This window comes from Filicampus tigris, chromosome 1 (genome assembly GCF_054856515.1).
Source record: "Filicampus tigris isolate MCC_2025a chromosome 1, RoL_Ftig_1.0, whole genome shotgun sequence".
NCBI classification, from domain to species: domain Eukaryota; kingdom Metazoa; phylum Chordata; class Actinopteri; order Syngnathiformes; family Syngnathidae; genus Filicampus; species Filicampus tigris.
The window spans coordinates 21,421,008-21,444,611 of NC_141217.1; the positions used below are offsets into that span (position 1 = coordinate 21,421,008).

Here is a 23,604-nt window from a genome sequence, read left to right on the forward strand (position 1 = left end):
GCAGCATGGCTATCTTTCCACAGCAGTTTCCAATATATTTTACTCAACTGTGTATTTGAGGTTTGCAATCATCGCTGTTTTTTCTTTTTATATTACTCGTTTGTTTGTTGCGTGGCTGGTTGTATCGTGAAAAAGCGAATTATCAAGCTGATGGCTACTCATTGCTTGTGCGCTAATTTCCAATACCTAATAGTAGCATTATTTTGATTTGAGCATGGAAAGCTACAGCGCTAATGCAGCATGTTCAGAAATCCCTCATCTATTAGCTCACGCCAGCGATTGAAAGCCGGGCCAATGTTGATCCTTGAATGTTCTTTTATCCAGGTAGATTCCTTTTTGTCTCTTCAGTCAAAACGTTTTGTTTCTTCGGTTGTTTTACAGCTTCTGCCTTGACATCAGTAATTGCAGGTAGACGTGAGAATTGACTACGTTCTTTGTAACGAATGGTGAAAGGGGGAAGTGATATATGCCATAAAACAGTCAGCACATTTGTAATTTGTGTGGCCGGATTGGAGCCACATGGTTTCCTCACTCATTTCCACACCACCGTCCTCAAAGTTGCTTAGAGCCAGTAAAAGCGATACAGAGCCCACAGGCCATGACAAATGTACCATTCAACCAGTTTTAAGTCGATGTTTCATCAGAAGGGTTATGAACATTTTTTAATAAAGGTCAAAAACGTATGTTTCTTTAAGTGCGATAGTGTGACCGCAAAAGTGAACCGCAATATGGGGAGTGACTCCTTGATCTCTGTCGTTTCAACTGGCCAAAAACAGACCTTTAATGAAAATTCTACCTATTCAAATGTAATTACTAGTCAGAAAGACGTCAATATCAACACTGCAATTTCAGATAGTCAAACCTAAAACCGTGTGTACTCCACTGGTACTGTATGGGGATAGTGTAAAAAACATGTTTTTTTTTCTTTCTTTTTGTGTAAAACATGTAGCTTTTATTTCCGAGATAGTAACACGCCATCATAAACCAATTTAAACCCACCGTTAAATGCAACAATCTCACGAAACACGCTATTTTCCGCCTTTTTATGGCGATGTCAACACGGGCACTGGTTGAAGTTGATTTTCTTTTTGTGTAAAACATGTAGCTTTTATTTCCGAGATAGTAAAACGCCACCATAAACCCACCGTTAAATGCAACAATCTCACGAAACACGCTATTTTCCGCCTTTTTTATGGCGATGTCAACACGGGCACTGGTTGAAGTTGATTTTGCCTTTTCATGCTCGAAGACTGCATGGAGGATTTCTCTCTTGCTCTTAGTGTATCATCTTTGTGGCGGCAACAGGAAATCCGTCTTATCTACATCTTGCTGCTGTGTTGTTGCCATCTCATCTTTTGCTCATGTTCGATGTTATTACACGAAATTCCAAGACGCTTTATAGGTGTTTAATTTGATCGCTCTCTTCGTTGAACGTAACGTCTCTTTGGCTCTCTCCGGCTGTTCGCCCAAGGCTATGTTCATGTTATTCACCGAACCCCGTCGTTAGCATCTAGGCAATCGACATACATAATGTTGCGATAAAGTAAGCTGGCGATATAGCTGGCTTAGCAGTGTGTTTTTAGAAGTAAACAGTGCATTCTCTCTTTACACACGCGTCCGAGGCGGTCGTTCGACTTCGACATGGCCATCAGAAGGATATACATCAGCATAGGTTATGCTACTTTTGGTTCTCTGGTTGGACTTTCGGCGTTTTTGGTGTGGAATATCGTTTATCATCAGCCATGGACGGCGGCTATGGGAGGCCTCTCAGGTACGTAAACGTGGATTTACTTGACTGACGTGAATTCAGTCAGCTTTTATGTAATAAACCAAGACCTGAGAAGATAAAACTGTAAACTGACTTCCTAAAATGTGTCTTAGCGGAAGTACTGTAGCCCGCATGCTAATGAAAACAGCAAGGGCAGGATACTCGGTTACATAAAAGGTTGGTATGTATTTGAGAATGTCATTATTTTTAAATTACTAAGTCTGTAGGATAATGTTAATAGCTTGCTCACAATCATGGCCTTTTGGCCTTGTTTCATTCCTCACAGCATGACTTTTGTACCCTGGTTGTATTGCACAATTACCATCCACCATTACAGGAGACAGTATTTATTTTCTTCACAATTTAAAACAGTTCCGAGTTGTCTGTTGTGTTTACTAAAACCACTTGAAGTGATGTGCTATTTATATCAATTTTGGCGCAGGCACCGTTACAAATAAATGTGGGGTATTTCCTTAGGGTTGATGTGGAATTAAACGTTTCAAAAACACTTTTGTACCATTCATTGTGTGGAGCATTAATATGTACACTATTTCCTCAGATAGAGGCCTCTGCTCTAATCATTGCCATGCCTGTATAAATTGACCCCTCCTTGCTATCCTATTTAAAAAATCAGGGCCCTTGTATCCCACCGTCTTTGCACAAAGGGCCCAGGTGGCAAACATGGCATCTGTAAAGCTGAAGTGTCTGGTGTTACATAGAGGTTTTGTCTTTGGGGGAAGTTGTTTTTCATTGTTGTTTTTGGTCAAAGGCCTCGATGAGGAACTAAAAATTACAAGTATAAAACAGTTTATGTCGTGAAACTGTACTTCAAAAGGTAATAAACACTTTTACAGGAAATGCACAATTATTCACAATTTATTTAATACACCAAGCTTTTCAACCAAACTATATAATTTTGTCTAATTTTGTTATGAGAAATCTTGAGAAATTAGCGTAATGTTACAGAATTGTAAACATTCAAACAAATGCTACCGAACACAAACGGGGCAGCAACACATATAAAGCACAGAAGTATACTCCAAGGCGTATATTCTCTCTGCTCTGTGGGACCAACATATATTAAAATGGCAAAGCATGGTACTGAAGGGGCATCTGGTGCTGCATCTCTTCCAGTAAACGCAGTACTCCACTCCAAGAGTACGCAACTGTTATGTCGGACACACCTGTCTACTAAAAATGCAAACAATTTCTTAAAGCAGTGTTTCTCAACCTTTACTGAGCCAAGGCACACATGTCACATTGGAAAAAAATCTCACAGCACACCATTTAGCAGAACGATTTACAAAAAAATGGCTATACAGGGTCACTATACACCTGTTATCTAGTGGAAGAACATTTTGTTTTGCCTGCTACTATACGTGGTTGGCATAAATAAACCCCAAAAATTAGAAAATGCATATTTTTTTGGTCAAAAATAATTGACTTTGGATAATTTCCTGCGGCACATCTCGTGATCTCTCACGGCACACTAATGTTCCATGACACAATGGTTGAGAATCACTGGCTTGAAAAAAAAAAACGATATACAATGCAATGATATTCATCTTGTCTTCTTATTAGCAGTGGAATTAAGAGTTCTCTCTTCTCTAGAATAAGATCATTGTCAGAAAAAAAGAAACCTCAAACCTACTTAACCCGCTGTATAATTTGGTCGTAATTGATAATCCTATATATAGCAGGGCTTCACTGTTGTGGTGAAATAACGTCATACATAAATGACAGAATGTACCTTTTAAATGTGACGTAGCAGGCTTGTTTCCAAATGTTTCCAGTTAATGTGCGTTCTTGTGTGCTTGACAGGCGTGATGGCTCTCTGGTCTTTGGTCACACACATCATGTACCTTCAGGACTACTGGCGCACATGGCTCAAAGGTCTCAAGCTCTTCATCTGTGTCGGCTTGCTCTCCAGTGTACTCGCCATGACCGCCTTCATCACCTTCTTGACGTTGGCCATCACACAGAAGCAATGTAAGAGCCTTCCATGTCCTTATGTTAAGGGCAAGGAGCTTAGCAAGAACATTTTGTTTGTGTGTCATAGCTTTGGCTGATCCGAGGAGTCTGTATCTGTCGTGCGTGTGGAGCTTCATCACCCTCAAGTGGTCCTCCCTATTGGTCTTCTACTCGTTTCGATATCGGCAGGAGTTTGCAGACATCAGCATCCTCAGCGATTTTTAGATGGGTGCGACAGACTTTGAGGGTTCTCCGTCTTGGGCCATGAAGACTTTTTTTCCGAACTTAAGGATTTGTGTAGGTGAAATAGTCGCTGACTTTGACCACCAGGAGGTGCATGCATGTCATTGTATTTATGTTGTAGCTAACACTTTTTTTTTCCCCCTGGACGCCAGTCTCAACCTCAAAGCTACTTTCTGTTACATTTTTTAAATCACCATCTTGGCTGATTTTTAATCAAATACATTGCTCCATTATATGAAAAACCAAGGGGCTATTTTAATGAGGCCAAAAACTGAAAAAGTTAAAACAGGCAGGCTTCCAAGAGACCCAGGTATTTGGATTCCAGCAATTAAAAAAAAAAATCACATTTTCAGTGCTTACAGCAAAAAACCATGCACATTTTGAGCAATGTCACACAAGAAGGCAGTGTGGAGGTACAAGTTAGAACTGCAGTACTGTACATTGTCTTTGCAAGAACCTATCTGTTTTAAGTGTAAAAATAAATTGTGCTGGATCAGTATAGAAACATGCATTTTAATCTTATTAAACTCTTTGAGTTGCTTTCTTACTATATTTAAATGTGACCCTAGTCATCTTTCATGCATTTTAATGTATATTGTTTGGGACAATTCTATGTACAGTACGCCTTTTGTGTGCGTGACCAGAGCAGCACTGTGCAAGTTCCCTTTCAGCTCCAGCAGGGGGAGACCCACTCTCACACTTCTTATGTAGAGACTTAATGCTGAATGCACTTTAATATTGACGCTATTGTTTGCAAACAGCCATCCATTATGCTAACCGCTTATCCTCACTGTCAAACACAACTTCCATCATATTTGTTGTTTTGCCTGCAATTCATGTGTCTGACTCAATGCTTAAGATGGGAGCTGGAAGATGTATAATTTAAAAATATCTTAACTGTTTTTGCGAATGAGTAGAAGACCCCTGCAGTGTACACACGTAAAGGTGCGTTACTTAATTCCATGTATGTTGTCCCACACTAATAAAGTGATTATTCTCCTCAACAAAGTTGAATGCCTTTTTATTTAACTTGGTCCACAGGGTCGTCGTCTTCACTGATTTAACAAACGTTCCTAACTGGGGGTTAGTGTTGTAATTGTTACGTTTACCAATTACACGATTGACAATGTTGTATGTTAAATGTAACAATAGTCGACCCCCAGTTAGGCATGTTGTTAAATTGTGTTGCATTTTAATTACACATTCAATGTTGCGCCAGTTGTTAACTGGCTGTGAGTAGGCTTTATTTTGTTTGTGTGTCCCTTCACATTAAAGGCCCTTAATTGACATGTACTGCCTTATTGTCAAGAGCCCACACTGCTGATCGCACAAGCTGTCGTCGGCCCCAAATTTCAAGAGGTCATTCACTGTTAAAAATTGGTGGAAATCTGCACTCTACTCATTGCCTTTCTAGTTAAGGCATGTTGCTACGCTGAGGCCGCTTCTAGCCTAGCAGCAGGCTTACAGGTTTGCCGCCGGAGTGCTGGTGGTGGATTTATGAGACCATTAACAAATCATTTGAAAGTATTCTGGCAACATCTGCTGCTGTGCGCCGCTTCCTCTCAGCAGGAAATTGGCTCCACTACAAGTCTTGTGTGACCATCAGCTTGAATTTGTATCTACACGAGTCACTCATCACTTAACTGGACGTGTGAGTGTGCGTTTAATTTAATCATTTGCAATTCTTTCTCGCAGCATTCATTTGGAGATTCACATCATATTAAAGGAAAAGACTGTTATTGAAAATGTCTTGCTTACATTATGCTAGAAAAATAGGCGGAATTAGCTTTAGAAAAACATCAAAAGTCTGATGTCTCCATGGATTTATATATTTAGTAACAATTGGCCCCTCTCGGCTGCAGGCAGAGGGCAGCTATTTTACGTTGCCACTGGTACTGACAACTTGTGTTATTTTTTTTCACTAAAAACACTTATCAGTGTGAGTTTTACGCTAGGACCCCTGTATGAAGTTATAAGAGCATCTCCAGAATGAACTTCACTGTTTGCATCGACCATTCAGAGTCTATCTCCGTATTGTGAATCGAGACTTACAGAGGTTGGGGTTTACAAATTTAGCAGCAAATTTTGTCCTGATAGGCTTTGCTTTCATTTCATTGTTGGATGCGGACAAATCTTAGAGTAGCGCTTTGTGATGTACTTTTTATAGACAAAATTTAGAATAATTCATACCGATGAAATGTGCATGGAGTGCTTCTCCCAAACTTGTGGGTACAACCATATGCAACACACTAGTGGCGTTTTTGCCATTGAGACAGAAAAAAATATGAAAACGCCACAGAGAAATTAATGTATTAAAGTTTGGAGGTCTTTGCAAGTGTCAACGCAAGATGGCCGCCTGTGGCCTCACTTCCCGCGACGGCAAGTAAGCAGCGTTTTGCTGCATTCGACGAAGGTGGTAAGTCGTTTTTTTCCGACTTCTGACTAAAGTGTGCGCTGCGGTACTATAGATGTATGTGGCTGTCCGGGGGGGATGGTTGACGGCGGTGTTCACGCGATCAAATGTAATCGTCAATGATATGTGTTGATGGCTGCCGTTGATGGCCGTCCGACCGGCCGTTCGGGAAAATCACAAACTACTCCCGAATTTCCCGATGGCCACCACGTTCCTGGTGTGGGGTGCGTATGCAAAGATTCAATGCATCAAAGGTGTGGCGGTAGCAGATAAAAATGCACGCGCCTTGAATTTCGCATGACATTTACAAAATAAAAACGAGTCTAATACACATGCCAGAGCAGTACATGGCGATGTCGCTTGTAACACGACACCTGTCCCACATGCTTTACAAAAATTCCATTCAATAGTTGCTGTTGCTTAGTCACACTAGACGTCATCATCCACGTCATCGCACAAATAAATCAACTTTTGCGGGTGTCTGCGCTCGAGTCTAATGTGCATATTTTTCCTCTCCTATGAACATACACAATGACACAAATGACTCTGCTTCATATTTTCCACCCCTTGCACATTCATTGATGCGATGGTTTAATTAACACGGTCGCCTTCAGTAATTTGAGCCTTGAGATTTATGAGTTGAATTCACTGACACGCCTGGTGGTTTGCTACTATTAGTGAGACTAATGGTGTGGTGTCAGGGGGTATCTGCTCGTTGAGTCATGGGGGATTGTCAAATATTTGAGGGCGGCCTGCATGATGACGGCCCAGGAAATATCGCAAACGAGTTTGTTGTTAAGATTCAGATGCAGACTGCCATCAGGAAGCTAAACGAATCACTGTTTTCTCATCTTGAGGGGATGAAAACTTCCAAGAATGACACCTAAATCTAAGTAAGGAGTTTGACGTGGATAAAGCAGCAGCATTCAATTCTTTGCACATGGACAGACATTTGGAGGTAGGAGGTGAGCAGCACTTTGAAACCATCACAAATTCTAATTGTGCAGTGTCAGCATTTTGGTTTGTTTGAAAGAGGGCCATTGACACCTGTAACTATGAATTCATGTTGTCTCATTCCAGTATGTCACAGGAAATAAATGTGTCAACAGAAGTACATTTTCTTTGGATCGAGAATTTACTGGGTCTACATCAAAAACATCGGCTTTCATGTGTTGATGTTTTCAAAAACGTTAAGTGTTCAGTGTTGCTTTCGCCCCTTTTTTTCATTACGATAACGAGACGATGACGAGCTAAACTTTGAGGACGAAAACATGACATGACGTACATTAATTTTAGCGTGTGGTCCGTCAGACGTTCAAAATTTATGACATCCGTTACTATTGTTACTATCTGTCTTTCAAAAAAATGCAATTCTGGTGCAACCTATCCTCGTTTGGGCACGCCCACAGGGCGCAGGGCGCACGAATCGCACGCACCGTCGCACACACCCGCACAACAAAACACGAACATGTCTGCGGCCATTCGTCTTGGCTCACGCACACAGACTAGGGGTGGGCGATACTGGGGAAATACAGGGTAGTATCGGCCAATACCGATACGATACCGGCACTTTTTGCTTGGAAATGTTATGATCCCCCCCCGAGTTTGTATATTATGTTTTTATATATATATATATATATATATATATATATACACACACTAGATTAAAACTTTTTGGGAGAGTTTCCGTCAACTAAAACCTTTTCGAGTTTACATTGACTAAAACTAGACCAAAACCTTTTGAGTGTTCGTCGACTAAAACTAGACTCAAACTATCACTAATAGGAATGACTAAATGTGACAAAAACTAATAAGCATTTTCGTCCAAAATACTAAGACTAAGACAATCTAAAATGCCTGCCAAAAACAACACTGGTGTTGTTCAAAACTAAATGATCTGGGATGTTTACAAAATGTGCTTGTTGAAAGAATTGAAATAAGTTTAATTTAAAGACTAGTTTAATTTGTTCATAGGTGTGAATGTAAAGGCTGCATGTTAGTCTTGTGATTGACAGGTGACAAGTCAGTATACCTCACCTCAAGTCGGATGGGAAACGCTTAACCTCTGCGGTGACACTTTGAGTTGAAAGTCACTGCGGAGGTTAAGTGTTATCTATATTTCTAGAGCACTTTAAAACAACCACTGCTGCAAACAAAGTGCTGCATATGGAGCAAAATTTATCATACAACAGCAAAGACAGTTAAAACAATAACTTAATACAAGGCTGAGTCTCATGCTTGAATAAAATAAAAATGTGTTTAAAGGAAAGTTTAAAAGATGGGCAGAGAGGGGGCTTACCTAACACTTATCGGGAGGTCATTCCAAAGAGAGGGACCGGCAATGGAAAAGACTCGAGTCCTCTGAGCCTCTGCTTAGTCCTCAGTACCTCCAGTAGCGTCTAGTAGCGTCTAGTCCGCTGACCTGAGGCACCGTGCAGACGCGTAGGGCTGGAGGAGCTCAGAGAGGTAAGGTGGGGTGAGACCATGTAAAGATTTGAAAACAAAAGAATCTTAAAAAGAACTAAAATGTACAGAGAGCCAGTGAATTGACGCCAGAGTTGGAGTTATCTGCTCCCTCCTACGAGCTCCGGCTAGGAGGCAGGCAGCAGCATTTTGGACCAACTGGTGACGCTTCAGGGAGGACTGACTGACTCCAAAATAGTGGCACCTAATTTGACCTAGTACTACTTCCGCTTGATTGGCAGACCGAGGTGGTGGTCCCTCTTTTAAGAAAGGGGACTGGAGGGTGTGTTCCAACTACAGTGAGATCACACTCCTCAAGCCTTTCTGGTAAGGTCGACTGTATTTGGGGGTGCTGGCAATGGGGCTGGCATCGTTTTGGTGCTGACGTCAGTCTCATGTTGTAATTTTGACCTAAAAGTGGGGGTTCCAAAATCTGATAAAAACCATCAGGAAGCAAGCCTAAACTTACTACTGTTGTGTTTTGGGGGGATTGTTTTTTTGCAAACATTTTATTTTAAAGTCCAAAAGTATAAAATAAGTGCCATGTTTGGACCGTCACAGGGGCCCTTTTAGTCAATTACAGTATTGATTGAGGCCTCTTAAACATCACATGCTTTCAAACTACTCCATATTTTTTGGTGGGCTGTAGTGACTGAACATAACCACAGGATGACACTGTGGTTTAATTTTAAAATCTTCTTAGCCGCTCCTTGAAGAAAATGAACTGAGTTTCAACCTCAAGGATCATGAAAGACAAAAGTTTAAAGATATTTGAAAGGCAAAAAGGAGTTATAAAAATGTTGTGATCTATTTTCCTGTGATCCAGATATACTGACCAAAGGATGAGTGATTGCTGAGGAGGGACTGTCGCACCTCAGTGGCCCTGCAGATCAAGATGCAGATGGAAGGGGGGGTGAAATTAAAGCCTTCGGTTCCACTTTGAGGTTTGGCCGCAGAGCGCTCAACCTCTTCAAATCCAGGAATTGCAGTCTTTCTATATTTTTATCAAGATACATGACTCCTTGAATGACAAGAGATGGACACGGCCTCCACGGAGTCCACTTGGATGAGTTGCAGCTGCTGCCCCAACTGTTAAATAACCATACCAAATAACCAAACAAATCTTGAAAGCACTTTACATGGAAATAGACAGGTGGTGAGAGGCATGCATGCCGTCTGCCAGTGTAAATGTCAATTTAGTGTCAAGGTTCTCTCTCTGATCATGCATGACATCGGCAACTGCTTCATCTTTGCATGACAATAGGGCTGCCTCTTGTGACGCTCGGCCTCCTTAATGATGAATTTGACAAGGCGGCGTGGCAGCCACTTGTGTGTGAAAATGCTCACTTTCTGTGTTTGGAAAGTCAAGATATTTTTGTCATCATCATCCAAGAGGAGCTTCCTGCTGCAACTCAGTTAAATTGAAGAACAAAAGCATCATCCAGGCCTAGCGTTGCACCTGCAAGTCGTTGGAGCGTAGAGCTCATTATTCCCCATCGGTGAACCCACAGCAGGTAAAGATGTCATGGGATTATGCAAAATACAACTAACCATTACACTGAATGTAGCTGTTGTAATTAGTGGGAGCCCAATATTTGTTTCCCTTCATTGAGCTGGTCCAGTCTTGGGGCAATGGGACTCGTTGACATAAGTGTGTTACTTATGTCCAGTCTATGATGTCATTTTATTTTGGTCGCCGTCATTGCAGAAATGTCCACCTCAAAAAGACAGGATGTTGTAAATGGAAGCAAGGAATTCTGTGCTTTTTGGCAATCTCTGGATATTTTTGTCTTTATCGCAGATCACAACTCCATGCGTCAAAGCAGTTTTGAAGGCTTCATTTCTGTGCGAGCTTGTCGCAGAGCAGGCTTGATGCTTGAGAATCATCTGTAGTGGTAACCCCATATTTCAAGTAGGATTGTGGCCGTTGTTTCTAAAATGCAGCTTTGTTTTTCTTGGAAGTTCTTTTTCTTTATCCTTTGGTCTTTTCCACTTTACAAAGAAATGTGACAAGGGTGATTTTTGTTAGTAATTTTTGTTAGCTTGTGGGCCCACATTTTTAGTTTGGGGAATGCTGGTCCACACAACACATCAGTCGTCAACCATGTCCGTCCGTATGTCAATCTTGGTTGACATAACTTATTTCAATTTGTCTACATTGCCCATGGCACACATGAAATGCAGTAGTAGCCCTCGGTGGAAGTACGATGGATGTGAAACCTGAAATACAAGTTATCCACAGTACACACTAAATAGAATGGGCCTCATTCGTGGATGATGTAAAGGATGGATCGCGTGTACGACAGTCGTCATGACGGATGTTGCTATGGTCCGTAGGATGTATTCTGTACATTATAGACATGGTATGCCATGGATATAAAAAGTCTACACACCCCTGATGAAATGCCAGGTTTTTGCGATGTAAAAAATGGGGACATCATAGATCACCTTAAAACGTGTTCCGCCATTAATGTGGCCTATATAATCGGCACATTTATTGAATTTAAAAAAATATGTATTTCTAGAGGGGGAAGTAAAAATTAACACGTGAAATACTGTGGTTGCGCAAGTGTGCGCTCTTATAACAAAACTAACCAATCACATTCAGACTCCCCACCAGCCACAATTGAAGTTTCTCTGGTTAACCCCAAACAAAATCCAAGTGTCTCATAGGCTTTTCCAAACTTTTTTTGGGTTTCGTAGCAAAAATCTCCAGGTTAGCCTGATAATGTGCCAACACTGAACTGTTCAATAATTGTCATTACATTAGGGATAGCAGATTAATTTAAGGATAGCTGTTCAAAGCAAGACTCTTAACATAAAGTTCAAATATGCTAATCCAATCTACCATTCACAATTTTCAAACTTTCAGAGGTCATCGATCTCTAAAGCAAGAGTACTCTAGGTAAGAATCAACTGCATTTGACGAATCTTTGAAAGGTCAGAATAATTTTGTAGTGTCAACATACAGTATTAGTATAGTGTGTCCAGAGATGTGGGCCTTGGGGGAGACCTTTGCAATCCAATGCTTATTTACGTATATGAAATTCATAATCCAGTTTCTACAATCGAGTGCATCAAGTTCTTTCCTCTAACAGTTCAAAGGACCATGTAACTATCTACAGGCTTGGCACAAAGTAGGCGCCATGGATGCATAATTAGTTCCCTTCCATGCCAGACGGGCACAAAGTCGCCGTCACCATCACAGTAACACCGGAACAACCTTTTGCGCCAGGGCCCGGTTCCAGTGCATCTGTCAGCCCCAAGTCACCAACCCACGGGAAAGCCAAAACACTCAGCAGCCTTGCAACACACTGTACAAAAAAACGCCGCTTCACTAATGACGTTCCTGTTGGAACTGTTTTATTTACAATATTGAGTAGTATAGTACATATCACCTTCAGTTTGTCCAGTCACTCTCAAGTCAAGAATAGCCTTGACTAATTTTCAATTTTCAATCATTACCTCATAACTGGGGAGGCAGCTAAACCTGGGTCGACGTCTCTTCTGGCTCCGACGTGAGATACGCAAGACAATGTAGAGTGTGGAGACGGCAGCCAGTAAAGTTCCCCCGAAGCCCAACAGGATGCCATACAGAAGAGGGAGTGCCACGTCCAAAGGGCCCGTGGAGTATGCAGAGACTGGGGGCCGCTCCACAATAAGATCGAGGTCACGCCAAGTCAAATCGGACGCTAACACATACCCACACACATGCAGATAATGAATAGTTAGGCACAAAGGCGTGAGATGTTTGGAGGAGCAGTTTTAGACGAGTTCAAATTGTTTCCCCGGGGGATTGCCAAAATAGACAAGTGATGATTACATTGTTTAATTCCTTGGAAATAGCTAAACTGCAGTGAAGAGTAAAGTAACGAGTTGTAACTGCTCACAGCCACCAAATCTAATTTAGCATCTCACTGACACATAGGCTAAGTTCACTAACTGAACCATGCTATGTTCACACTGCATGTTGATTCAGATTTTTTCCCCGTATGTGACATGTACGTATCTGATTTATTCATGAAAAGTGAACATTAAAATTCACATTTTTAAAAATCCAACCCAGACGTATTTCATAACATTTCTACCTCCTCTCCCCTCACTCCTCTGTCAATCTCCTCATGTCTTCAATGTAATTTCTGTTTGGAGGTGCTAGAATGTAAATTGGGGAATGTAGATAAGGTGTTTCTCAACCTTTATTGAGCCAATGCACATATTTCATTTCGGAAAAAAAAAATCAAGGCACACCACTTGGCAAAACGATTTACAAAAAGTATATATCCAGTACAAGTTAATTATGTACCTTCACTCTTCTAGTAGAAGAGTTGCCCTAGTAGATTGTTTTGCCTGTTACTATATGTGGTTGGCATAAACAAATTAACAAAAAAAAATGTTATTCGAAAATGATTTTGTCAAAATAATTGACATTGGATAATTTTCCGTGGCACACCTGATGATATCTCATGGCATACTGATTGAAAATCACTGGATTAGTCTACGTTTTAGATCATTTGTAAATACATACACACACACACTCGTGTGGAATCATTAATAGTATAGTTTTGTGAATAATAAGATTTAACAAATCCGAATTGGGCACCATGCACTGCAGTGTGAACGTACCATAAGAGTAATACATTTTGGAGTCCAGAGAAACATTCTGCAGTTTGTCATTTATTAAGGGAGGATAACCACCGAAGCCCTTCGTTACATCCATATGTGCATACTTGGATGCATTGTTCTCCATGAATCAGTTTTAGGTTACAATGCAATTAATTAATGCATCTTTTATGCTAATGAGCCCACATTTGGAAGGCGGTAGACTCATTGTGTTAAAAAAACGCGCATGCTACATATCAGGGATACGCCTTTTCAAATATAATTTTTATTTTTCTCGGTTACATAGTTTCATACTGTAATAATACACTGGCATACTGTAGTGACACTCCGCACAATCCAGCTGAGAAAGGCAGTGATGCGGTACGAGTAAGAGCTGGAAATGGATCCGTACCACCCCATTGACACAAAAGGCTTATTCCAAAAGTTAGGAAAATCCTTGAATCCAAAAGGGGTGTAGAAACTAAGTTGTGTGACGTACATTTCCAATCTACAGTGATGAGCTTCTACTCGTATTGCTTGTTGGGAATGTTATTAAAAACATTGCCTGTAGATTTAATAATGTTTTTTTATCTTGATGCATTTACCCGGATTATCTCTTTTTATTATTTCCTATGATTAAATTAGCTATTTTTAACAAATCAGAGGTCAACCAGCATCCCCAAATGGATTGTGTTCATCAACCTCAGAGGTTGCACTGCATTTATGCAGATTCATGTAAGCAACACCCAACAGGGTCGTCTGCCTGTGAGGCAGTGCTGCCATTTCGCTTAATGCAAAATCACTCACCTCTTTTCTGTCTTTTCTTTTCACCCGTTTCCGGTTCTGCCTCTTGGATGCTAATGGACTTGATATACTCATGATAGCCTTCGGCATACCGTATCAAGTTTAAAATTGTATCCTGGTTGATGTTCTTGCCCAGCTCTGAGAGGGAAAAACAAAACATGCTGACTGAAATGCCCAAAGATAATTTATGTAACATTAAGGCTCTATTTCGTGAACGGCCTAAATCCTGCAAGGTGCGCAGCGCAACTCTGAAGGCGAATTAGACCCGGTGTGGGTAATTTCATAGATGAGAGCAGGCCAGTGGATCTGAGAGAGGGAGGTCTGCGCAACTGCCAGGAGTGATCGCAGGCCACTTCAATCATGGGCAATCCAGGCGGCTACACCCATTTCTTTAAAGTGTCGTGTGCGTGTCACACACTCACAGCGTTAACAAGATGGGGCGCAGAAGTGTTTTTTGACGTGGGCGAAGCAGCCACATGCAGGTCCTAAACAACTGAAGTGGGCACGTCCACGCTCAGTGAGCCTTGCGCTGGCACGACATGTGGTGTCTACTTTCCTCCCATGATTGTAACAAGTTCTATCATAAATGTGGCCGCCGTGCATGAATGTTAATATGAAAGGATGTCTCTTTAGATCCGAAATCGATCATGTTTCATATTTGGTGCATTCTGCATCTACTCCACATTTTTCATTAAAGATGCCACCATCTCCCTCGTGCCTCGCCTTGTCACCGCCTCCCTTTTGCTGATGAAAGGAGCAGATGGTTTCCTCAGTGGCTCGTGTCAACTCCACCGAGTCCTCCGTCAGATCATTTACACCTTCGTCTCGGCCACACTGGACGACAACACATGCCAGAAACTGGCAGTGTGCAAAAAATATGCCACTTCTGAAGCTCCAATTAAAACCAATCACGACATATTGAAGCAATTATATGCCGCTGTTTAAAGTCTTCAAGGAGATATTCTTGACCAGATTAAAGAAGCGCTTGTAAAAACACAACCGCCGAGCAGTCACATCAGGCTTTGTTCCAATTTGCGTTTGTCGAGGGACATGCTGTGATTTCCCCTTGTGAGGTTTGTTATCAACACTACATTGTACAAACAAAGTCAAACCTTTTTATTTGAAGCTTATTACATCAGTAGGCTATCATAAAAGCAATCCAAAATGACGCTATGAAATGTTAGAGGCAAAGCACTCATGAATAACAGAATGCGCAGTTCTGGAGGCAACAATTTTACGACTCAGATCCTATCCTTTAGCAGCTAATCATCTCCTTTACTGTGAACTGTTATTATATAATTCATTTTAAGGGGTGAATATGTCATTCAAACCCAAACATACTTATCCATGGGACAGTAATTAGTTTTAAAACCATCAGTTGATAAAATCTTCCTTTTTAGAACACCAGTTAGTTTGAAGATGATTGGTTGATAACCGTGGCCCATCGTATGACAGTAAATCCTCCCTATTGCCACTAACCACACCCCTAATCCAGACAGCTAGCCTTCTTAACCCCCAAACCATTCCCAATCCTAACATCAACCCAATGGCAGAGTTTCCCAACCTTTATTGAGCAAAGGTACCAGTTTTAGAAACATCTCACAGTTGGGCAGAGCAATTTAATTGTGAATACGATTTTGGTTATTCACGATCATAAAAACATTGCTATCGAAAAAAACAATAAAAACAATAAATGTGCAGAGTATGCAGTTTGTTTGCAAGTTGCTTGTGCAGCACATGTGCTACAGGTATGTGATTCTGTGCTTTAAGATGATATCCCCTCAAAAATATAAATATTTACACATACAGGTAATATAACAATACTCACATTCACATATTCTCTAATTTGTGAAAAATGAGTTACATTAACTCATTCAATCCCAAAGACATTTGTATGTTCACAGTCCAGACATTAAATCCCAGGAATTTATTTATATATTTTTTTCAATTTTTTTTCAAACATTAGGGTAAAAGAGGGCCTGAAAATGTCTGGTACTGAATGAGTTAATAGAGGGCAATCACAATGCTGTTCTACTACTCCTCTTAACTCATTTTAAGTGTGCTCTCCATCTCCATGCATGCATGGCACCACACTGCCCCTAAGAAGTCACTTCGCGCACAGCATACAGGAACGGACGGTATTTATTTTCATTCATTGTTTTTTATTGCTATAATTTTTGCCTTTTTTTTAAACTTTGTTAGTAATTTATTATCTGGTTGTTCTTTACTTTGTAATTTATTATCTGGTTGTTCGTTCAAATTATATTTAACGTTGAATTTTCAAGAATTCATGGAATTTCCATATGATATGGCACGAAATACGGTATCTGAGGTCCCAGCTTAGCCCAGTTAAGTCCCTTGATTTGTGAAAATAAAAATATCCCAATAAGATGAAATTAATATGATAAAGTGATACAGAAGATGCTTATTCATGGTGTTAATGTGTACAAAGATGCGCATGCAGCAAAGGCTGCATAATGAAAATGCTAGCGGAATTTCACATGAAATTAACAAGGTCATTTTGTACTTGACAAAAGTTCAACGTGCAGGTATGAATAGCATGAGGTATAGTAGTTTTGAGCAGTTGGGTTTTGGTTAATGAATGAATACTAATATTTGAAATCAATGAATACTCACTTTTATGAATTGTTTTTTCAGTATTAACCAAAAATAATCGGGATTAATCTTTTTTAATGTACTTGCAAGAAGAGATGGCTTATTCTGTTGCAAACTATTTTATCATCTACCATATAGTGGAAGAGCATTTTATTGTTCTTTCCTTCACTATACGTTGCTGCCATAGATAAATGAACAAAGACACATTTGTAACAAATTACTAATAATTTTCAGACAAATGAATTGAAATTGGGTAATTTCTCCAGGGCTTTGCAAACTCTTACCGATGGCGATGTCTGCTCTGCCGATGTGGTGCAAGGCCTGAATGAGTCGATCATTGTCTATTTCCGGACGGTTCTTCTGAAGCTTCTCTGTCACGTCCTTACGACACTTCGCCAATCTTTCTGGTGGAACACAAAATATGTGGGGCTTATTCGCAAAGTTCACTGGATGAATTTTGATACAGTAGAACCTCTCAAGTCAGATGTCCCTTAAGTTGTAAAAAGACTTTCTCCTCTAAAGTGGAGTTCAAAACGCTGTCCTGTAAGATGTCACACCAGACCTCAACAAATCTCAACAGGCTTATTAATCTTAAGAGTTTTGCTTTTTTGTGACTTTTTTTTTTTTTTGCAACACTTGCAGAATTACAAAAGGTGGATAGCCATCATGCATGCATGTCACAGAAGACATCAATGTACTAGCGACTCGACTCTAAAGGGCACTTTAACAACAACCAGAGCTGCATAAAAACGTGTTGTACATAAAGTACAAATGAAGACAGTTATAACAATAAATTATTAACATGAATTTTGGGGACGATTGGTCGTTGTTTTCTAACATTAAGCGATGTTAAGCTTTTTTCTATTAAGCATTTTAGACTGTCCTCGGCAGGGCCTGAGCTTAAACCCAAACGGCATTTCAAAGTGCTAACCACTACTTCACTGTGCTGCCTTCCTAGGGGAAACATTGTATCCATATGCGAACAGATTTAAGGTCTGTCCCAAAGTGCAGTGTCTTCGAACTGTGGTTATTTTCTTAGTCAAAGCAGTTGAGTGCTGACCTTCAAGTGAAGAGGTGTCCCTCTTGACAATACGCATCGTGATTTCTTCTTCTGATTTAGAGAGTGCAACCAGGAGGTCCTCACAATCAGAAGGCGCAAGCAGGTCCAGCAGACGCTCCAGCTGATGGACACCGATGTCCTCAGCTACTGAACAGCCACACCGTGCACTGATTATAGACGATCATTGATCCAGTTCATCACCATCTCAAAGGTGTACTTGTTGGCACACTACTTTAGTTATCAACGGGGCAATCAGCAAGTTAGCATGCAGCACATTTTTCCAGGCTTAAACACTTATTACTATTAGCATGCGAGTGGCTCATGTTCTCACAAACTCACACCTGCGTCCTCCTCCTCCACTTTAAGTGCCAAAGTTTGGGCAAAAAGGAGCAAGAACAAACCAAATTTCCAGAATTGCATGGCAGCTGAAAGAACAACCAGATGTGAAGGTTATGATTTAAAAAGTATCAGTGATTCACACGTCATCTCAACTTTATTTATAGCGCACTTCAGAAACAACCACCGCTGAATACGAACGAAGTACTGTACATGAAGTGAAAATCAGACATACAAAACAGAGTTAAAAAAAAAATTGTAATCACAAAAAAACATGAAAACAATTCCGATTCACATGGTGAGTCGAAAGCCAAAGAATAAAAATCTGGTTCTCATTAGCTACATCGGCAACTAAAACTTCCGCTAAGAATTTGACCACATAAAGACAAAATTGTATGGTTCACGGCTGTTGCTAAGTTTCAGCAATTAATCATCGAGAATTGGCAAAATTCATGTACATATCTGTACCTTTATTTGTATCTGTGCCAAAAATGTAATGGGGTTCCTTCTCGGGCTCAACTTTTTAACAACAGAAATCTGTTTGATTGTATCCCTCGAGTTACTAGCATTAAGCTTAATGTGCATCAAAAACATGCCTTGGAAAAATCAATATTGATCTCAATTCTGCTTTTGTGTTCTATGTGTTTTAATAATTTTATTTTAAATGCAGCTCTATTTTATTCTGAATCTTTTACTATGATTTGGTTGTATGGATTAAGTTAATGGTATTGTAGGGAATTTGTGACGAGCCTTATACTCTAAATCAGTGAATCCCAACCTTTATTGAGCCAAGGCACATATTTTAAGTTTGATAAATCTCACAGCACACCATCAAATAAAAAAAATGTTACAGATAGTGGATACATATGTATACTTTGTATGATCAACTTGATCATTATTTACTGGTTCTGTCTGTAACTAATTCACTGTGATAGATTGTTAAATTCATTTTTTTGTTAATTGTTTGATCAACTCTTAATTGAATCAATATGAAATTTTGCAATAATGGATTTGAAATGCAATTTTATGATTAAACAAATTACTCATATTTTACACTTAAAAAATCAATAGCGGACCATGGGTACAAAGTTCATCTGCCTTTTATCTCACTTTTATTCAATTATGAATAGAAAAAATTTGCTGTATGGATAAAAAAAAGTTGCTTTCACCTGTCAATCACCGTTCATCCATGAGCTCTGGATTCGACTCTTTTGGCCTACTTTATTCTTCTCTGCACCTTTCATCTCCTATTCTGACAAATTTATAGCATGTTTTATCGAACTCTTAGGCTACATTTAGCATGTTGCCATTTCTGAAGTCTGCTATTGTCTAGACTTACCGACCAAATCATAGTTTCCTACTGCAGAGGCTCGCAAAGTCCTTGCATGCTGCAGTTAAGGTACTTTATGGCGAAGGGTTGACGTTTTTATGACGTTTCACGGTCTCCTAACACATTTCCAAAGTTAATTTTGGTAAGTATTGTCTTTATGTTGCAATGTCAACCTGTCGTCATTTGTTTGGTCTTATTGGAAAAAAAAAGTCTGGTCTTGATTCGCCTGCTGCGTCGTATGTTTGAAGTTTTGTTGAGGGGGATTGATACACAATGACGCGAGCTTCAGGTGTGGTTTGAAGAGTGTCAACGGCAATCCTCAAAAAAGACATTTAACACAGTGTGTACAATTTATTATTCAAGGAAGTGAATATGATGATTGTGAATACATTCTGACCGTATATATTCATCTGTGACCACCTCAGTTAATTCCTAACCAGTGTGCCACTGGATGATTATTGTCATGCGAAATCCTTCGACTCATTAAACAATTTAATTTAATTGTTATTTGTTTATTGTTAATCGTCTGTAATCTTAAAATCATAACTACGATAAATATCGTATCATTGTTCATCTATCCACGCCAGTTAGTGGTAACAAACGTTTGCAATATCTCATATGTAGTGAAGACAATTTGAAAAAAACAAGTCAACACACATGATTTGCCAAAAAATAAGTTCGTCAACCTGCTCGAGAGGGAGCCAGACTTTGACAATCACTAGTCTATTTTGTTGCCGACTTATATTTGCTGTGCTGTATCAGACTCAATGTAACTTGAATCTGTGTGGAGTAGTCAGATCTCAAGGAGGTTAGATTTTGTACCCTGTGACTGACTGGTGACCGATTCTCGATATAGTCAAGCTTTCACTGGAAGTCATCTGGGATAGGCTCCATCTTATGCCTGTGGCCCTAAACAGGATAAACGGTAGACAGAAAATAGGTGGCTGGAATTTAATAATTTACACATAGTCATCAAGTCAATCTATGCACATGAATTATTCAAAAGAATGACACAAGGATAAAAAAACACATTTAAGATAAATGTGTTGTCGTAACTGGTGAAGGGTTTTTTTTATTAAATTGAGTAGTGCTTGCTTAAAGATGCCACCATTATTAGTGCTGATGGAATTTACATTATGTATGTGTGCACTTGGTTATGTTTTTGTCTTCTTGTAGCAACAAAGTGTTATATATTCAGTTTTCTGGATGAGCATGTGTGATAAATACAATTTGTTATGAGCCTCTTCCATGTGATGAGGCCAAGTCTGCACAGTGGCGGAATTAATGTAATCAGTTACCATCTCCCTTTTTCAAACAAAGAAAGCACGTTGCTTTATTTAAATCCAAAACCACAAATATACAGTTTTATTACACACTGAGCTGACAGAAAAGCAGATTACCGTAGCAGCACGGCAGGATTGTGTAAGACTACAGCAATGGGCACACAGGATGCATCACTCAATTTAGGCTTAGTAGCATCACTGTGTAGGGCTGCAGCAAGGCCATATATTAAATTGCTAAGATGCTCCATTTGCCTAAATTGCGCAAGATTGGTTCTGCAGGCCAAGCCTTACGCTTGAGATTTTGAGGTTCTGAGTATAAGGAAAATGACTGAGAGTGTGGGTGGCGTATAAGGAGGAAAGGAAGCATTGTTTGGTAAACTTTAATCAAAATCGTAAGGAAGTCGAACTTTGATTCTTCTGCTAGTGTATTCAGATTAACAATAAAAAAAGAACTAGGTACCTCATAAGAAATGTACTGTATGTATTGTTTGTTGTACCACTATACCTTTGCCTTTGATTTAATAAGTGTTTTCACAGTGTGTTCTGAAATGGTCAGACAAATGTTAAATAAAAATGTGAAATATTTTTCGTCAACAGGTAGTACGTAATTGTATTCATTCTTAACGAAAAAAAGATAAATCGACTATCTATCTATCTATCTATCTATCTATCTATCTATCTATCTATCTATCTATCTATCTATCTATCTATCTATCTATCTATCTATCTATCTATCTATCTATCTATCTATCTATCTCTAATACTGCATCTATATGTGCCTATAATGTATGAAAAGGTATGCACAATACAAGTTACAGTACAAACATAATACATAAACTAATCCAAAATTTTAAGTGAAGGTGTAAAATGTAGGGAGTTTGGTTTATTCCTTATTTTTGCAGCATAACACCACAATTGTGCTTCACTTTGTTTAGTCTGCACAGAGAACAAGAGACACCGGGAGCAAGGTCAGACATTTTATGTAACACAAGTACTCAAGTATCTTGTGCATTAACAACTTGAAATGTGTTCGGAAGTAAGTTGAGAAGAGCACCTTGTTGAGCTGGTGGTCTGGTGTGCAGCCTCCATGTCTTGTACACTTCACGCCACTGAAATCTGGTTATGTACAGATACAGACTCCGGTGGAATGAAGGATAGAATACATGGAATGTTCCTGTTGAAGGGGGTGCTAAAATAAAATTGTTTGTTGTGTTTCCTCTTCTTCCAGAAGGCCCAAAGTTGAGGCGTGACGACTGCAGGGAGGGGATGGCGACGCTTCACCAACGATGGGCGGTGGCGACGGTGAGTGGAGCAGACGTTTGGATGTTTGCCTCATCTTCTTGAGTTTGAAATATGAAACCAGCAAGACTGGGCCCGCGTTTTGCTGTGGTTCCAGGGTCTCTGGCCCCAGGTCAGAGCTCAGTGACGATTTGCAACTGGACACCAGTCACACCCCCTCACCTGAAGCCTTTGTGCATCCAAATTTTACTTTAAAGCAAATATGTGCAGGACTCTACAGGTCAACTTAGACAACATGAATGTTTATCCTAAAGAACTCAAGAAATAACAAATCAAAGGCATAGTTACGACAAAACCTTTTGCTAGTTCCTAGTTGTAAAAGCAATACTTACCTTTTCTGCTCCCCTTACAAATGTGTCAAAATGAATGAAATAAACACTCAAACCGGTCTTTCGTACTGACTACAGATGCAAGCGACAACAAAGCACTGTCAGTGTTTTCGCTACCTGACTCAGGTATACAGTGCCTTAGAATTCTGGGCCAGCCAATGAGATGCAAGCACCCGCCAAGGGCCACCCACACTTTTCTCAAACCATAAAAAGCAACCACACCCATGCCATGCTTGTGTGGATTTAGTGACAAGTATTAAGACCTAAATAATCAAAGATAAAGGGAATAGCTGTAATAGTCAAAATATCTTGTTTTAGAGCTCTCATTAGCTTAACACACCCTTTTTCCTCTTCAGAGGTTTTGCATTAAGACTGGCAGGGACTGGAAAATGAAATAAAGGGAGTTTCATGTAATATTCATCCAATAGTAAAAGTCCTGTGCTCATTATTTCAGGAACCTACACTGTAAATTGCTCATCTTTGTCCTGCCTTCACCCCCCAGACTAAAAATCAGTATCTTTAGAGGACCGTCAAACTTATTCTGATTAAAAAAAAAAAAAAAGTAGCTTTACAAACAAGTGTAAGGGCAAGACTGGAAAGTGCTAATGGACCTATTGTGAATGCTTAAGTGTAATAAGATCCTCACCAGTTGGAGTTTAATGCAGAAGCAGTAATATTATGATCATAAACACATACTTATGATCGTAATATTATGACTTTATCCCATTGCTTTAAACCAGTGAGGTTTTTCTTGAATATTGCAACTTTATATTTCATTTTTAGATTTTTTTTCTACTTTATTGTTGTAGTATTATATTTTTCTTGTCAGTGTGGCCCTATAATACTCCTTTTTTTTTTTTTTTTTTTACATCTTGACATCTCATAGGAATCCATAGATGCATTCAAGATACACAACATCTTAACAGTTAGTTAAATAGCATTCTTGCATGTACACCTAAATACCTTAAAACATACACGTAAGCAGAGGTAAAAAAAAACATGAACAACAACAAAACAGAGGGACATCATATCTCGGTAAAGAAAATGGTCTCTAGCTGCAGGTACGCCCCCCTTATTAGCCTTATGTGAA

At 39.7% G+C, this 23,604-nt stretch overlaps 3 protein-coding genes and 1 long non-coding RNA gene across 10 annotated transcripts in view; 2 read left to right on the top strand and 2 right to left on the bottom strand.

The window, feature by feature from the left end:
• rapgef3 (Rap guanine nucleotide exchange factor (GEF) 3) overlaps nt 1-8,824 on the bottom strand; it is a 51,396-nt gene extending 42,572 nt beyond the window's left edge. The window contains exon 1 of the mRNA XM_086026302.1: nt 8,695-8,824. The gene's annotated coding sequence lies outside the window, so the exon portion shown is untranslated. The remainder of the gene's footprint in view (nt 1-8,694) is intronic.
• On the top strand, nt 1,306-4,984 carry slc48a1a (solute carrier family 48 member 1a). The gene is made up of 3 exons (XM_086026354.1): nt 1,306-1,771; nt 3,590-3,757; nt 3,828-4,984. The coding sequence occupies exons 1-3, from the start codon at nt 1,642-1,644 to the stop codon at nt 3,962-3,964; spliced, it is 435 nt and encodes a 144-aa protein (XP_085882480.1). The 5' UTR covers nt 1,306-1,641; the 3' UTR covers nt 3,965-4,984.
• On the bottom strand, nt 2,629-19,805 carry tmdd1 (transmembrane and death domain 1). Of its 4 annotated transcripts, XM_086026324.1 has the most exons (8): nt 19,613-19,805; nt 19,443-19,525; nt 18,279-18,362; nt 17,938-18,084; nt 17,162-17,281; nt 14,265-14,399; nt 12,324-12,550; nt 2,629-8,852 (listed from the first exon to the last, which is right to left on the bottom strand). In XM_086026324.1, the coding sequence occupies exons 3-8, from the start codon at nt 18,355-18,357 to the stop codon at nt 8,805-8,807; spliced, it is 756 nt and encodes a 251-aa protein (XP_085882450.1). In that variant the 5' UTR covers nt 18,358-18,362; nt 19,443-19,525; nt 19,613-19,805; the 3' UTR covers nt 2,629-8,804. The 4 variants fall into 4 exon arrangements, with proteins under 4 accessions (XP_085882450.1, XP_085882440.1, XP_085882459.1 ...); XM_086026314.1 differs by having other exon boundaries at nt 19,443-19,805; XM_086026333.1 differs by having other exon boundaries at nt 17,938-18,081; nt 19,443-19,803.
• Nucleotides 19,486-23,604, top strand: part of LOC147153244 (uncharacterized) — a 138,388-nt gene continuing 134,269 nt past the window's right edge. For all 4 annotated transcript variants that reach the window (XR_015086256.1, XR_015086258.1, XR_015086257.1 and 1 more), the window contains exons 1-2: nt 19,486-19,745; nt 22,115-22,188. This is a non-coding gene — a long non-coding RNA (uncharacterized LOC147153244). The remainder of the gene's footprint in view (nt 19,746-22,114; nt 22,189-23,604) is intronic.